The sequence below is a fragment of the Rhinolophus hipposideros genome (assembly GCF_964194185.1).
Source record: "Rhinolophus hipposideros genome assembly, chromosome: 6".
NCBI classification, from domain to species: Eukaryota; Metazoa; Chordata; class Mammalia; order Chiroptera; family Rhinolophidae; genus Rhinolophus; species Rhinolophus hipposideros.
In genome coordinates, this window is record NC_138052.1 from 93,495,728 (window position 1) to 93,512,177 (window position 16,450).

The following is a 16,450-nucleotide window of genomic DNA, read 5'->3' on the forward strand; positions in this document are numbered from 1 at the left end:
TGATCTCAGCCAGGGTTGTGGATTCTGGCCAACCTGTCAGAAGCTGGTCACCTGTGCTATGCCTGGGCCAAAGCATGAAGCATGATGGGACCTCAGCTCTACTGGCTACCAATGGGCCAGTTGGTAAGGGGGGACCTGGGGCATTGGGGAGGTCAAGGGCAAGGATCTATCACTTATCTCAGGCAATGGCAATGAGTTAGCTTTATTGAGCGGCCACTGGGTGCCAGGCATTTTGCATATGTGATTGGATGAAATGATGCTTATTCCTATCTGAGAAATTAGAGTAATTAATTTTGGGCCGTGTACCCTCCATTATCTGTCAGTGAAAGACAGCTTTATATACTCCAGGGCTGAGGGCAGGTGTTCTTTTAGCAGAACAAAGCCCAAGTCAGGCTTAGGGGTTCTCAAGAAATGACTTCTGTGAAATAGACAATGTTAAACAGTTAAATAGAAGGAAGTTAAGAAGAAGGACTCTGCCAGCTAAATAGAACTATGAATCTTTTCTGGGGGTCAAGAGCAGGTGTCAGAAGGAAATAAATTCTTCAGGGTAAGGTATGTTTTGATTTTAGGTATTTTAGGATAGAAGCTAGAGCCTAGAGTAGATTTTCCCACCCCTATACATACTCTCCCCCCTCCACTGGGTACTGCATTCCTTCTCCCCCACCCCCATTTCACCCCCTGAAAAGCCCAGACAGTGGGAACTTGATCCACTGAAGCACTCAGAGGGAAGGGAGTGGTTATACTAGGGCACTGCCCTCCCCCCCCCTCCTGTCTCCCCTCCGCTCTGGGTCCCTAGAAGATGGGTGCCCCCATGCTTCTTGCAAGGTGTCGCTGCTTCAATGCTGCCTTGGGGCCTGTGGTCCTCAGCTCTGGGCCCCTCCCATGTTCACTTTTTGTTTCCCCAAGGGGCCACTGCAGTGAAGCATTTGAATCAATAGTCTGACTTCCATGCTTTTCACAACTGCCTGTAGCCCAGATACAATGTGGGAGCCTGGCAGCCAGTTCAGGGTGATTTCACAATCAAATATAATACCAAGCCAACATGCAAAAAAAGCTTCAGAATGCAACTCAAGGGCACATCTCAAGTCTCTTGAGACTGACCCACAGCAAATCCTCTTAAAAATCACCTCTATTTACCCATCTCTGAAGTCCTGTGGAAAGATGCTCAATAATAGTCTTTTTTCCTTTCATATGCTTGCCCCTAACACCCTCCAATCTGGCCCAGTCCGCCGATTTTTCTTAGTTTTCTCCTCCTTACTCTCCACTCATCTCTCTTCCTGGTTTAGTTTTTTCCTTCTGTAGATAGCTTCATTTGTTTTCTTACTATTGTTGCTGAAAACTGGTTATACTGAAACAAATGTTTCAATAAACTACAAAACATTAAATAACCAAACAAAACAACTGAAAAAAATCAACCCAATCACAAACAAGGGGCAGTCTTACCCCAGGGCTGGGCAGCACTCTCCGTTAAGTTGCAGGTTCTACTGCTGCCACCACCACAGACACATTAGTTAGTTAAATTTGTTCCTTTGTCAAAAGTTTAAGTCAGATAACAGAGCAATCTTATCTTTGCGCAATCGAGGTCAAACAATTGTTCCCAAAAAAGGGTTATCTAGAAACCTTGTTAAACTTGTTGAAAACACCACTTCCTGGGCATCATTCCTAGAGATTTTCACCCAGGGCCAGGAACCCCAAAATCTGCATTTTAACATGTTCCCAGGTGTTTCTGAATTGGTCAACCGTTTTGTGGGAAAGCAGGCTTTTCCCACTCTAAATTATGTCTCTTTGGCATGATGATGATTTTAGGCTGATTATTTTTATGAAACAAAAGTCTCAGGAAGACCTTTTTACCTCTTCCTTAACTACCTAAAAAGAATTTAGATAGAGGGCCTGTTCCAGGAAGAGATCTATCACGAGAAATAACTACAAAGAAAGTGAGCCAATTGTGGTGGGCTTGGGGGGATGTTGGCAGGGCCTGGAGATCAAATTCCTCCCTGTGTCCCATTGTCTCTGCATGGCATGGCAAACATTCTTTTACCAAACATTTGCCCTTTCCATCTTCCTGTGAATTGCCTTCCTCCCCTTCTCCCTAGTTCAGAATGGCATATAAGCCTCGATTAACTGATGTCTGTGGGGCCCCTTATTTTTATGGAGTGCCTGTACGTACAAAATTAATTTTTTTCCCTCCTGTTAATCAGTCTCATGCCAATTTAACTGTTGGACCAGCCAGAAGAACCTATAAGGGTAGAGGTGAAATCTTTCCTCCTCAGCAATTTAAATGGGAAGTGGACAGATGTACAGCCATCTCAGAAAAACCCTTTCTAAACACCAGCTGGTCAAACTTACTTTATTAGGGCCAAAGACCCCTCTGCTGATGCAGCTTCCCTACCCAATCCTGGGCCTGCAGCATCCTGTGGAGCAGGTCATGGGGGGAGACGGCATTCTTGCTAATGGGTAGGTCTGTAATTCAGGTTCCAGCAAATGGGAGATTCTAGAGTCCAGGTCTAAATGAGCTGTGGGTCATCTCCAGGTCGACCACCAGACCCCAAGCTGTTGAAAAACTAGACTACATAGCCCTCTGTCCAGTCCACATTGCTTAGTGCACCTCAGTTGTTGCATTATGCTGGCTGCGAGGTTTGAAACTCACGATAAAGAACAGAACGGGCTTTTGTCACTGTGAGAAAATCCTCACATGACTGTCCAACGGGTTATTCTTAGCAAGCCTGATCTGGGGAAGATCTGGCTCACATTTTTGATTGGTTCTGGAGCTCATTTACAAAGTCATTGAGGGCATCTTTGCCCCCTTAAAAGCCCTCACTGCTTCCTTTTAGTTCCTAATTTCCACAGGGGTTTTACCACCTCAGTGCCTTTCTGTCTCTGGAGAGGGTCCACACTGCCCTCTGGTGGTGGAACAGCATTGTACAGTCCCCTGTAGAGGTCCGAGCCCCTGCTCCGTCCTTTCAGAGCCTGGCTCTGCCAGAGCTGAGCTTGGAAAGCACCTGAAAAATGTACTCAGCCCACAGGCTGATTGCCAATTAACCCTAACTCTTCCGAGGGTGCATGTAATTGAGCAGGAGACCATACCTTCTCAGCTCCTAAAAGTGAGTTTTCCAAGGTTGAATTTTGGCTTCAGCTGGAGGGGGAGGAATATACCTATTTTTACATAGAATGACTCCAGTCACTTCTGCAAAGCTTTCCTTTGTTCCATTTTTGCAGCTTTAGCTCTGCCAAGTTTCAGGAACCATTTTAAAGTCATTTATAACCTTCTGTGTCACAACTTTGGTGGAGGCCGTCCTGAATTGATCTGGGCTCTCAGCAGCCCTGGCCAGTGGCGGAGGGAAGGAATGAAACCCAGCTGGACCCAGAAGACAGAAATAGCCTGGGTGCAGGACTAGGAGGGGTCCCTGTGAACAGGCAATTGGTATTGTTGGTAGGGGTGTCACCGACATTGGTTTTATTAAGAGCTTTTGATGTCTAAGGAGGTGTGTGCTGAATTTGCTCAGACTGGGCAGCGGGAGACCAAAAGGAGGGTGGCCTGTGCCTACAGCTCATTGTAGGGACGGAGTCCCAGAGATAGGTTTCCAGGCTCTCAACTTCACGTGGAAAGGTGCTGGCTCGGGTAGTAGATGGCCATCAGCTGTAACTAGTTGGCCGTCAGCTGTAACCAGTTAGCCATTAGCCACTAATATAACTGCCGTGGCTATGCTAGCAAGTGTGGATTGCTGCCAGCAAGTGCGGTTAGCAATCGGATTGTGAATTTCGGATCGTGTTGATCCTACTTCCTATGTCTCCCCCGGCTGCCAATGAGACTGGGGTGCAGGAAGACCCCTCGTTGGGATACTGGACGATGTTTGCTTTTGTGTCTCAGTCAGCCGCCGTTGAGAATGTAGTGGTATGACTCCCCTATATATTGCTCCGTTGCTGTTCCTTTTTGGCCTCACCATGTCCTGCATTCTTGTGAGGGGAGTAGGAGCTGAGTCCCTGCATTATACTCATAGGGTGTTGGGGGAAGACCAGCTGAGCTAAGCAGAATAAACCAAACCCTGCTCCTGTGGGTGGAAATAGTTTGACAACAAGGAGTGCAGTGCAGCAACAAAAGGGAGAGCTGTTCCAGAGATAGGGGTCTTGGTTGTCTCGGCAACCAGACTGATAATGGTTGAAACTTCCAACTTGAAAGAAATGGACGACTCTTTAGTGTGTGTGTGTGTGTTTAATAGAGTAACCCAGAGCCATGCTAGGAGAGAGAGAGCGAGAGTGCAAGCTCATTAATTCAGCTTATCATTGCCAGAATGAAAGAAAGGATCACAAATGGATTCAAGATAATTTAAAACAGCAATTCTGTCCACTGGGAGACCAGTGGGGTGGAGTATCTTTTATCATAATGCATTGAGATTATGCTGGGAAGAGAAACCTCTAGTGCTCTCCTTAGACTGATATGGAAATCTGAAGACTATACCAATGGAATTATCATCTCTAGGACCCATCATTCCCTCCCAGAATGGCACCAGGAGTGGCAGTCTTTATGGCCATATTTGTGGTCTTCCCATATAATAAGAGGAATTCTATTTCATTACATGTTTTTCTTAAGTGCTCAAACTGCCTCCACCTTTTTCTGGACCATAGGTGAAGTCAGTCCATTTCACAGCTCACACTATTATGGAAACACTTGGACATAGGAACTAAGGAGATCGTATACATTTTCTGTGTATCAGTCTGTGACACTAGGTACCTCCATGAAAACTCCAACACACTATTCTCCAATTCCTCACTGGGAAACTGGGACATCCTGCCAAACAGTTCTGCTTTGCTATAGGGGAGAAGGTAGGCTCTCTGATGATATCCCTCACTCTTTGTATTAGTCAGCTCGGGCTGCCATAAGAAAATCCCAAAAACTGGGTGGCTTAACAACAGATGTTTATTTCCCACAGTGGAGGCTGGGAGTCCAATATCAAGGTGCCAGCTGATTCAGTTCCTGCTGAGAGTACCCTCCTGGCTTGCAGACGGCCACCTTCCTGCTGCCTCCTCACATGACCTTTCCTCTGTGCCTATGTGAGGAGAGGGCTCTGCGCTCTCTTCCTCTTCTTGTAAGGGCACTAATTTTAACTGATCAAGGCCTTTTTACCTCATTCAATCTTTAAATGCCTCCTTATAGGCTCTATCTCCAAATACAATCACCTTGGGGGTCAGGCATTCCAGATATGTATTTTGGGGGGACGTAATTCAGTCCATAACAATCCTTCATTGACACTAAATAAGAACGAAAAATCAGAATCACAGATCAGGACTTAGTAAGTTGCAATGACTTTTTCTATCCTTGTCTTGAGAAAAGAAAAATACTGTATAAAAAAGTTTATATCCTTTAAGATTTGGTTAACAGATAGCAAGTAGCATTATTAAAATACTAAAAAGAAAATTATTCTGTTTAAAATTTTGACCACAGAATGCAACCATTTTAAGTTAATATATTTAAGTGTCATACTAATGACCTAAGAGGAGGAGTGCTTTCTGGAGCTTTTTTCTCCTTTTTAAATAAATAATAAATAGGGAGGACAGAGAACAGATAGTCAGCATATAGATTATAAATGTTTTTGAAAGTGAGCCCAGAACAAATGGATCAGAAAGATTTAATGGAGCTGAGAAAAGAAGCAGATAGGTATATGGAGAAGAGTCAGAGTGCCAGGCAAGATCAATGATAAGAATATTACATTGAATCCTATCCAGTCAAAAATAACTAAATATGTAACTACAGAGAGAAAGGGGGAAATTTGATATGTGTCCACACGCTAACAAAGAAAAAATATTCTGGTTGAACTCAGACTTCAGGGTTATAGAATAAAATGTCCAAAGATAGTGGAACAAAGTCTAAATCAATTTTGAAGGAGAGAAGATTTGATAAGATATATATTGTAGCATAATATGTATTGTAGCACAAAAGTGGATAGACAGGAATTAGGGGATGTGAGACCCTAATTGACCCTAATGACCTTGGCTCAAATATGTAGCATGTTAAATATATTTTATTTTTGGTTCCAATATTTAAAAAAAATAAGTTAAAAATGCACCTTGAAGCTTGCAGATATTAGAAGAATGAAAAACTGTTACAATGCCTCTAGAACAGAAGGTGGAAACAAAGAAATACAGACAAAAAACGTGGAAGTATTAAAAAAAGAATAAAATAAGACGAAATAAGGCCAATTATAAAAAAAATGCAATGGATGACTTCTTAGAAAAATATAAAAGTAGAACTGATTAAAATAGAAATAGAATATCTGAATAGTCTAATCACCATGAAAAAGCAGAGAATATCGTCAATTTTACCTCCCCAAAGAACTCTAGGCTCCATAATTTTATGAATTGGTTAATTTAAATCACTATAAGCTATTCCAAAGCATATAAAATGGCAGAGAGGTTAATGAGTTATTTTTACCAAACTAGGATTGCCCTATATATATATCTGATTATGGCAGCATACAAATACTTACAGACCAATCTCATTTATACATACAAATGCAAAATCCTAAAACATACTCTCTGCAATAGTATTTTAAATATGTAACAGAAACAAAAATAAATTCCATACAAATTTAGAATTCAACTGAGTACATTTTTCATATTGATACAAGCGTAGAAATTCTGAAACTTATTGTTGCAGTTTATAGAGTTGAGCAAGTGAATAAATATACTGTGGGTGAGAGATAAGTATTGACTAGAGGAAGACGAGAAAGAAACCTGTGGTGATGGATGGGAATTAGAGGTATATAATATTTATAAATCATACCTGTGTCACCCTTGTCAAGGAATGTTCTTTGTCGTGGGGTTGGGAGAACCGGCAATATGTGCCCGATTGGATTTCAGAATTGCTATGGACCAATGACTGCTAAGTGCCTCCCAATCCCCCCTGTTTGATTGCAAGTGTCCACAGTGGTTATTCCGTCCTGTGTCATTTTCGAATTTTGAGAGTGGGAGTAGACATAACTTGTTTTTCAGTTTCTGTGTCTTTGGTTCAAGAGAAGATACACCTAAGGAATGGCACCTAAAGAACGTTGTCTGATCTGAATCTGATAGATGATGAGTCCTGGCCTTTGTTCCAATGCTTCAGTGAGTGTTACTTCTGGGAGGATGTTCTTTGCATGTGGGAAACGTGAATTGCTGTGGTCAGAGGGTGAACTATGATAGAGTGTGTTTGAAGATGGTGGCAACATTTCTTCATAAGCAACATTCTCCTTTGATATGTGACTTTACCACTCCTCCCATCAAGAGGTGCAGTCTGTTTTCCCTTCTTTTGCTTCTGGTCCTGTGATTTGAGTAGACCGATAGTATGTGGCAGAAGTGACTTGGTGCAAGCATAAGTGGGCTGAGTCAAAACCATGGCAAATGTAAGACAACATCACTGAGCACTGCCTGAACTCCTGAATGCAGAATAGTCAGCAACAAAATGGTTTAAGCCACTAGACTTTGGGGTCATTTGTTACACAGCACTATATAGCTAATGCACCATCAAAGAGGGCTAGGGTTATTCCAAAACAACTCAGGAGCTAACTTGAAGAGACTCTCACTCATTGAAGATGGACAATTTGAGCAGCAATAAAAATATTAGCTGCAATGTTTTGGAGAACATTAAATATATTTACGTGTAAATCTATGTGTTCAAGATGCTTTAAAGAAGAAAATGAAACCTCCCTGGTAACTTTTAGATGTTATTAGGGAAACAACTCATTATTTTCAACACGTTAAATGAAGAATGTAGCATTTATCCTGCCTTTCCTGTAGAAACGATATTTCAAAGTAACCCAGTAGTATTGAAAGGAAGCTCTTCTCAGAAGAATTTAACTAATAAATATAGAAGGAATGATAGAATTAGACTATCATTATTTTGCAACCCCTAATGAAATAATGGCTTTAGTCAATGAACATCAATGGCGGCTAAAATCATTAGGTGAAAGGATGATGTATATAAGAAATGGATCAGGCTGGTAACACTTGAAGGGGCTGATCTTAACATCACAAAGGAATCCATAGTCCCACTCACAAAAAACCAAACCAACACCCTTCTCCCCTACCCCAAATCTAAGCAAGCTTCTAGATCTAGTTTACAAAATATCTAGTTTACAAAAAAATGCCACGGGGTGGGGAATGGAGAGAAACATGCCACTAAAGGGATGCAGGAAAGTCCAGAATATGAAAAATTTTATAGAACAAGGGCCCCACGTTCTTCAATGACTAGATGGCAAGGATAAAAGGGGGCAAATTTATAGATTAAAAGGGACTTAAGAGACAGATTAGCCAATGCCATGTGTGGAACTTGTTTGGATCCAGAGTCAAACAAATCTACTGTAAAACGATTTATGAGAAACAAGGAGAATATGAACTATGAAGCATGTTTAATGGAATCAAGGAAGTATTCGATTTTTTTTTTAAAGTGTGAGGGAAAACTTTCAGCTGTAAAAAGGAATAATAAAAGGGAGTGCAGGGGATGATGACGCTGTGAAGTTTCTGGATTTGTCAAGAGGACAGCCGATCCCATCCCAGGCTCACTGGCACTCCAAGGACGACCAGGGTCCCATCATCTGGGCCCTGAAGTTGGGGCGCCTCAGTCCTTCCAGGACAGGGTCAAAGAGGAGCCTGGGAACTCTTCTCACGGGCGTCATGAAAACTGAGCAACTCTTTGAGATCCTTTTCAAATGTTGCCTCTAAATCCAGTCCAACCTGAGCAAGGTCAGAAGCCTGAAAGATAAAAAGGAGCAAACACACAGATGTCTAAGGACAGAGAACTAGGACCATTAAATCACTTGTATTTCTTAGGAGTCCCGCCCTCCCTTTTCTGGGTGCTATGCTTCCCTAGCAGTCAGGCAGAATGGGTGGTAAAGGGCTGCTCCTACACCGAAATGAATGAGATTCCACCTGGTTACCTTGGACCTGACAGGTGGTCTGCACTGAAGAGCTGATTTTGATCACGGCAAAGCCTGAGCTTGGTGCAAAATAGACAGAGGAAAAGCATTTCTTGAAAGCCCACTCATTGAAGGAAGGATGACCCTTCTGTTCTCCAACATCCAGCCAGGCCTGTGGCCAGCTCCACACGTAGACACAATTTATTGCTGGTGGCACTGAGGTAGGAAGGGAGGCTGGGTAGACATGACAGTCTTCCTTAGCTACCGCTTAAGAAATGTCTGTATAAAGGAGAGTAAAAATCAGGATAAACTCAAGAAACTAAAGCTAAGAATGTCTTTCGTTGCGAGAGAGCTGAACTAGTTCTCTACTAAGGAAGGGCAGAACCAACATGACCTGAAGGCTATTCTGGGTGATGTTTGAGTCCATTGGGACATGCAGGTGTAATAAAGTCCAAGCATGAGCAACCTGGAAGTTTCATTTACATCGCTTTGTTTCATTCACTCACTGATTTCTGTATTTCTGAGGCATGAAAAACAATGGAACCATACACTGCCCTTCCTCTCAGTTTGAACAAGGAGGCTAGACAAAATCGACTCTTTTCAGTGGAAGCAGCCTGCCAGTATAGGACTGGGGACGGATTTTTTTCAGGCATCGTTTACAAGGAAGCTTCCCTGTCCTACTTGCTGCTCTTTTTGACATCCACCCCTGGAATGCGGAGGGCTTTCTTTTGTAATCCTTGTCTTTTTGAGCCCTCTCCGGGAAGAGTCTGGGCACAATTCTTGCAAAGTTCTGCTATCCCAGAAATTAGGGGAAAGTAGAAAGGACGCGAGAAGGAAGCAGGACATGCCCTTTACCTTGTAAAATGTTTTATGGTTGCGAAAAATCAGGCGCATGTCCCGTACGAACCACGCCACGGTATAGACTTTCTCAGTCAGCCTTTCCTTCACCAAGTCCAACCACATGGCTTCCTTAAAGGGCGCAGCATAATCTCGAATCTAGGTACAAAGCCACCAAAGGCGTGAGGTTAGCATGGCCATCATGACTGAATGGATCGAACTTTAATACATTACAAGTCTTTATTTCCAGGCTAATAATGATAACACCATCTGACACCTACATGCCAGGCTTTGTTCTAAGCACCATATTAACATGTGACCTCCACAACAACCCTATGAGGTAGGTACTAGAATTACCCCCATTTTACAGATCAGGAAACTGAAGGATGGAGAGGTTAAGTAATCTACCCAAGATATCACAGCTAAAAAGTGGAAGAGCTGGGACTTGAACCCACAGTTGGGCTTCTGAGTCCAAGTTCTTAAATCCTAAGTTATCCTTAAGAAAGAGATTCCCACCTAAGAGAAGGTGAAAGTAGGACCCAGGGAGGTGAAGCTACCACGGGGGATGGAGTTGGTCCCCCTCCCGAGTCTGCAGCTTACTTTCAGGTCTCTGCTGACAGTAGAGCCTGCAGGACTCATGCTCCAAGTGTGTAGAATGAGTTTTACATAAGAGATACCCGGAAGATGAGAGTCATTAAATGTGACTTACATTAAGTGGGGTCTCCGCAAAGAAGGAGCTCTGTGGATGACAGTAGGCCTTCAAGAGGAGGAATTCACATTTCTGTAAAGCGTCAAGAGGACTTTAAAGTGGAGTGCAGCTTGGTGACAGAGCAGCTGGGCCTGTGCCCAGATGCATGCACAGGAGCCGCCAGACACACGGACCCTCCGACCGTGTTTGTCAAAGGGCCATGAGCTGGATTGAATTCTGTCTGGATTCCATGTTTGGGCACTGAACCACCATTCTCCGAAGCGAGACATCAAGAGCTCCTTTGGGTGCCCTTCCCCTGCTGTGTGACTGACTTCTCATGTGTGAACGGAAAAGACAAGGCCTGCGGTTCCCACCTGACTCACCAATTGCTGCTCAGGGCACATCTGTCTCTCCAGGACCTCAGATCCCCTGTGACAGTCCTGACTTCCTGGAGACGCCTCCATCCTGCAGAAGGTGCAACTCCATGGACTCCTGAGAGGTCGGGTATCAGTGAGCAAGGGCAAGGCCCCTGGAAACAGCCACATTCCTATGGCTGCCACTGTAGATGGGCACAGCTGAAGGACAAAGGGGACACTTCCCAGAGTCTCCAAGACCCCCACATGGGGAGCTGATGACCACCCCTCCCTGCACTGAGGGTAGCAGCTGGGGGTCAGTTGGTGGAAGGTGGTGTCAGTGTGAGTGGTGAGCTGTCCTTTCCCCATCTGAGCTGCTGGGAGCACAAGAAGCCCCGCCTACCAGGCCTGATTGTGGGAAACTGGGCTTTAACCTCTGAGGACCACAGGCCTCCATCAGCCCATTGAAAATGTAGCAAAACGAGGGAATCAGGCAAGATTTCCTGACCTTTCTGAATTAGCACAGAACACAGACAACTGGCACTTCCCAGCCCCATCCCTATTGGACAGGAGTCTGTGCTGTTAACCTAGGGAAGGACATCTATCTGGGAGGAGGCAGCATGGTGGCCCAGCCGCAGACTCACAGACACAGGGCTGTCACTGACACCAGACGGAACGGAGACTGCTCTGGGTCACACCTGCCCCAACCATGCTCACAGGTCCTGCTCTGCCATCCGCAGCTGAACCACCAAAGGCAGAGGTGTGCACGTGGCAAGCTGAGTCTCACTAACCTGTCAGCCTCCGCAGGCGGGATGTGACAGTCCTCATGAAAGGCTCTCGGACAAGTGTCGCAGCAGAGCAGGGATCCCCCTTTACAGCACACCTCACATTCATCCGCGTTTTCCCACTGGAAGGGGAGACAATGCAGGCACCACTGGGACCAGTGAGACCCACGGAACACTAACTGAGGGGCTCTGGGACACACTGTCCCTGTCTGTGCGCGAGTGGGTGCTTTCAACCGCACTGATGTGGCGCTCACACAGAGTGCTGATGGAGGGCCAGCCTGGCCTTTCACTCCTGGAAGAGCAGGTGGCAAGAATTGTCACAGTGCCACTCAAACCACAGGTTCTCAGAGGCAGAAGGGACTAGCAGGTCATGGAAGCCCATTCTACACAGAGTGTCTGAGGACCGCTGGCACCAGCCTCGTCAGGGAGCTGCTTAGACACGCAGGCCAGGCCGACTGAAGCCAAATCTGCATCTTAGCAGGATCCCGGCTGATTTGTACGTGAAACGTGAGCAAACCCAGCTGTAGGCAACTCCCTCGGTTTACAAGCCTGGAAAGACAAAATGTCTTTTTTCTGAAAAATCGAAGCAACTTACAGTACCTGAGCCAAATGGGCACCCAGGCTGCCCGCACCTGGGGTCAGAGCTGTGCCCACCCACTAGGTGCCATCGCAGGCAAGGTGTAGGTGACTCAGAGAATAGCCCCTGAGGTTGTGGCTGACAAACAGATGACAGCGTGGGGCTCCATACACACAAGACACTGTTTTCTCTGCACTCATACGTCAGCAGCACGATCATACCCCCTCCCCCCGGATGCTGGGGGGTGAAATAGACCATCTGCAGTGGGAACAAATGTTCAGTGGGTCTGGGAATCTGTCCTGTTTAAGAAGAAAAATCCCACCACTGCCCTCAACTGTCCATAACACAAGCACGAGGGCCTGGGTGAGGGCACAAAGAACGAAAATGTTTTCTCCATTCTGAACACTAGCCATGCAGCCAGAGTAAAAATTCCCTTTGATTTGGAGATGGTGTTCACGTCTGTCATAACTGGGGAGGCTTCCCAGCAAGCTCTCTCCATTTACCGGGCCCCAGGACTTCGTAAAGAGGCTTCCCCCATTCCCCACTAAGGTCAGTGGATCTTCCTGGCTTTCCCATCCTGAACTTGCCAGTCTGCCTTTCTTTGGCCTTGGGGTTGGCACTCTACGGCCATTCTTGCCCTCTGACTGGACCCTTGGCCTGCCCTGGTCTAGGGTGCAGATGCCAGTTCCCCAGGTAGCCCAGCTTACTCCTCGGCTCCTCCCAGGTGAGACCGTGGTTGGGTCCAGAACCCTGCACTCAACCCCAGCCACCGCCACCCCCATGCTCTGGAGTGAAACACTTTCCAACACACATGATATTACAAAGAAACAATCGAGAAAGGACATACAACTCCACTTTCCTTAATAAGGAGTTTGACTCTTGTTTTTACGTTGACTGCGGACAGCTTTCACCTTCTCCTTTTCTCCTCTATCTACATCTGAGCAAGTTGGAAAGCAAGCACATGTGCTCCTTCCCTTGGCCCCATAAAGAGTTCAAACCAGATAGGTGCTGTCCAAGCAAGAGAATCCTCACCCTGCCCCTAACTGTCCTCCTCAGCCCCGTAAAATATAAGCTATACCGCCGTACAGCAGCAACTGCTGCCCGCACACTGGGCCCTTGGAGATGCAGCCTCTCAGAGGCCCTGAGCCTGGGGTTCTGCACCAGCTACCCATTTAGCCGTGGGTCATGAAAACTGCGCCTCACAGGGCAGCCAGAACATGCATGTTTTCAGTATCAGCATCAGGTGTCTCGATGGTGAACATGTTCCGAGTGGCACACTGGTGGAGACTGGGTGTACTACAGGGCAGCAGTGACAGTGGATGATGTGGCTGAGGGGAAGGCCTGCAATAGTCCATTCACAGTCAGAATGAAGCTTCATTCCCATTACCTCAAGGTGGTTCCTGATAGGTGGGGCTGAAAGTTTGGGTCAAGTGTGTCCCTGGCTATCATGTGCTGACATGTGGCATTATGAGTAAGAAGAAACTATAATATTGGGGCCATTAAATAATGATCTGGATTTTAAATATCTTTATTGTTTTTTTTCCTGGTTACAAAAGTAATAGATGATCATTATAAAAATACCACATGTACATAAATGTGGAATGTGGAAGGCAAATGTCCCCTGTCATCCCATCCCAGAATAGCCAATTCTTTCAGATATTTTTTTAGTCGTATACCTGCATATTCACATACACAAAACTGGACTCCTTTCATATATGTTACTATCAGTTTAAACTTCCAGACGCTCTCCTGACCTCAAAACCCTTGGATAATTTTCCATTGGACGAATGTAAACCTATGAATCAATGCATTAAAAAGAAAATACCATCCTGTAGCTGTCTCAGGAGACTTTATAATACTGATGAACATTTTTATTCTTCCCTAATTTTTTTGCTGTTACAAGGAGCCTCCCTGTACATGTCAAGAATTTCAAATCAGCATGGAAATGAGGGTTTCTACAAGAAATGGCATTGGAGGACCATTGTCTTACAAACTTGAATGGATATGGCCAAGGGTCAAGGGCAAGATGGGCCAGGTACCATTGCCTATGTTGGAGGTTCACATCTCCTGGGAAGATCATGAACAGGACTTGTGTCTGGAGGAGGTATCTAAGCAAGTAAAGAAGGCTGGGGACTAGCTTGGTACAGCCAGCAGATAACTGCCATTTCCACCTGGAGGGAGGCTCTGCAGAGACGAAGCTCAGTTCAAACACATTATTCCATTCTGGTGCTCCTGATACTGAGCATGGGGAACTGAAGATGACTTTGTGTTCAAGCAGGGAAGATCATCTTGCCCTTTCCGTTCTTGTCTATTTCAATACCATATTACTTTTCAAATTGGAGCACTCAATTTCTGACACCTAGTCATCCAAACATCCAGATCTTTGTCTACAACACATGCACACCATCAAGTTAACTATGAAAATAATGGCGGCATGTACATGTACCAGTATGCTAAAGCTGTCGTCATGATGATGCAATGTCTAAATGTGAAGGTAACTCAGGGCTGGGAAACTCGAAGACTTGAAGGTAAGCTTTTGGACATGAAAAGTCTGCAACATGGCGCCTGAGAATGTGGTAGAAATTCAACTGCTATTTACCTCTCTCTTGAGATTTATTCTTGGAGGACAGAGCAAAAGTCCTTTCTGAAAGAGAGCAGAGGTCAATGAGTTAGGTTATTCAGGAAGCGTCTCCTTTGTAAATATTGAAGTTCACTTCCTAGTGAATATTTGTACCTGGACAGCCTACTGGGTCTCAAACCCAAGGTGTTCAAAAGAAAAATGAGCTCCCTTCTCCAATCAGTTCTCCTGGACTTGGTAAAATCATTTTTCCCCCTGTTACTCAAACCCCAAGACCTGTCAGTTCTTTCTCAGTCCCTTTCCACCCTCTCCTTTTATTTTCCATTTCTTTCTCTCGATAAAATCCTTATGATGTGATCCCAGTGATAATTTTTGAGTATTAAGAGGATCTGTGTTGAGTTCTGGGACCACCAGTATCCTTGTTTGCTGCTCATAGGATGGAATAGTGTGCTGGGAAGTGCAGAGAGACTGACCATGGACAGCGTGGCCTGGAAACCCTTGACCGAGGGGTCTTGAGGAGGCGTTTATTGGGTGGAGGACACAGGGAGGCTATCGCAGAGGTCTATGCCTTCATCTCATTTCTTGCCATCTCACCCTACCCATAACTACCAGGCTAAGCTTCTGAAATCTCTCCTGACTTCAGAACCCTTTGCTTGCTCTTAAAGTTCCCCTGCATCAGCACCTACCTGCGTTTTTAACTTTATTCACCGACATTTTTTTTCTATGAACATTTGGCTCTTTCTCAATCACACTGTGGAATCCTAACGGGAATTTCTTCACACCTCTGTTATTGCCATTCCACTCATCCTTCAAGGAATTAAACCCACCACCTATCTGCTCCATGTCATTATAATACCTTCGTTAGCTTTTCTAGGCTCTGTCCTCCGCAAACCAGATGCCGCTTCCAGTGCTTTGAATTTGTGCCTTTTCCTTGAATTTCAAATTCTTTTGGTGTGAGCCAAACTCCCTCCTCATTCTGAATGCACTTCTCTGAGGATCCTGTAAGACAAAGGCAGTCCATGCTAGGACCCACTGAATTCACCCGAACCTCTAACCCTCTGATTGTGGTGTTCCATTTTTCTGCATCCAGAGAGGCTCCCCGTGCGGTGGGAGCAGGAGCAGGGAGTCCGGAGTCCTCCTTTCTCAGATTGTAGGGAGCCCCAAAATCTGAGTGGTGAGGGAGTGAGAGAGAATTTGCACTTTATGTGACACTTATATGTGGCAAGGACATGGTGATCGGTGTCACAGGGTCTATGGATGCCTTCCATGTGGGAATGGAGTGGCCTGGCCACCAGACGTATGACATGTTTGGAAATCCCTTCTTAACAAGCACTTCTTTCTCTGCAACCTAGCTCACAGGGTCCATTTGCTCAACAATCACACACATGGGTACGTTCCTCTCTTCTAGTGATTCCTTCACTTAGGGGTTCCAAAGAGCAGAATATTAAGAAACTCACCTTTTCCCATTTTCTCCTTATATAAAATTCCCTTTGCCTCACCACAGGTCACAGGAAGTTCAGGAGAGAGGAAATCCACAGTTTCAGCTTCGTTTTCTCCTGAAAGTAGGAGAAAACAGTTTAGCATTACTCAGTCTTCATTCTATCTCCCTCATGAATTCCCCTTTCCCTGAATTCTAATAATAATAATGATATGCAGCAATCTTTTATTTTGAGTGGGATATTAGATAGTATACAGAGTGGTCTCTAATAAACAAAACCACCACCACCACCACTACCTCAAACAA

At 45.0% G+C, this 16,450-nt stretch overlaps 1 protein-coding gene across 2 annotated transcripts in view; it reads right to left on the reverse strand.

Annotated features, from left to right (window-relative positions):
• Nucleotides 1-8,281: 8,281 nt before the first annotated feature.
• SP110 (SP110 nuclear body protein) overlaps nucleotides 8,282-16,450 on the reverse strand; it is a 38,489-nt gene continuing 30,320 nt past the window's right edge. For both annotated transcript variants that reach the window (XM_081052135.1, XM_081052134.1), the window contains 8 exons: nucleotides 16,164-16,262; nucleotides 15,563-15,705; nucleotides 14,728-14,772; nucleotides 11,558-11,673; nucleotides 10,797-10,905; nucleotides 10,435-10,506; nucleotides 9,744-9,884; nucleotides 8,282-8,724 (listed from right to left, as the gene is read on the reverse strand). In XM_081052135.1, the coding sequence (XP_080908261.1) occupies nucleotides 8,611-8,724; nucleotides 9,744-9,884; nucleotides 10,435-10,506; nucleotides 10,797-10,905; nucleotides 11,558-11,673; nucleotides 14,728-14,772; nucleotides 15,563-15,705; nucleotides 16,164-16,262 (839 nt within the window). In that variant the 3' untranslated portion in view covers nucleotides 8,282-8,610. The remainder of the gene's footprint in view (nucleotides 8,725-9,743; nucleotides 9,885-10,434; nucleotides 10,507-10,796; nucleotides 10,906-11,557; nucleotides 11,674-14,727; nucleotides 14,773-15,562; nucleotides 15,706-16,163; nucleotides 16,263-16,450) is intronic.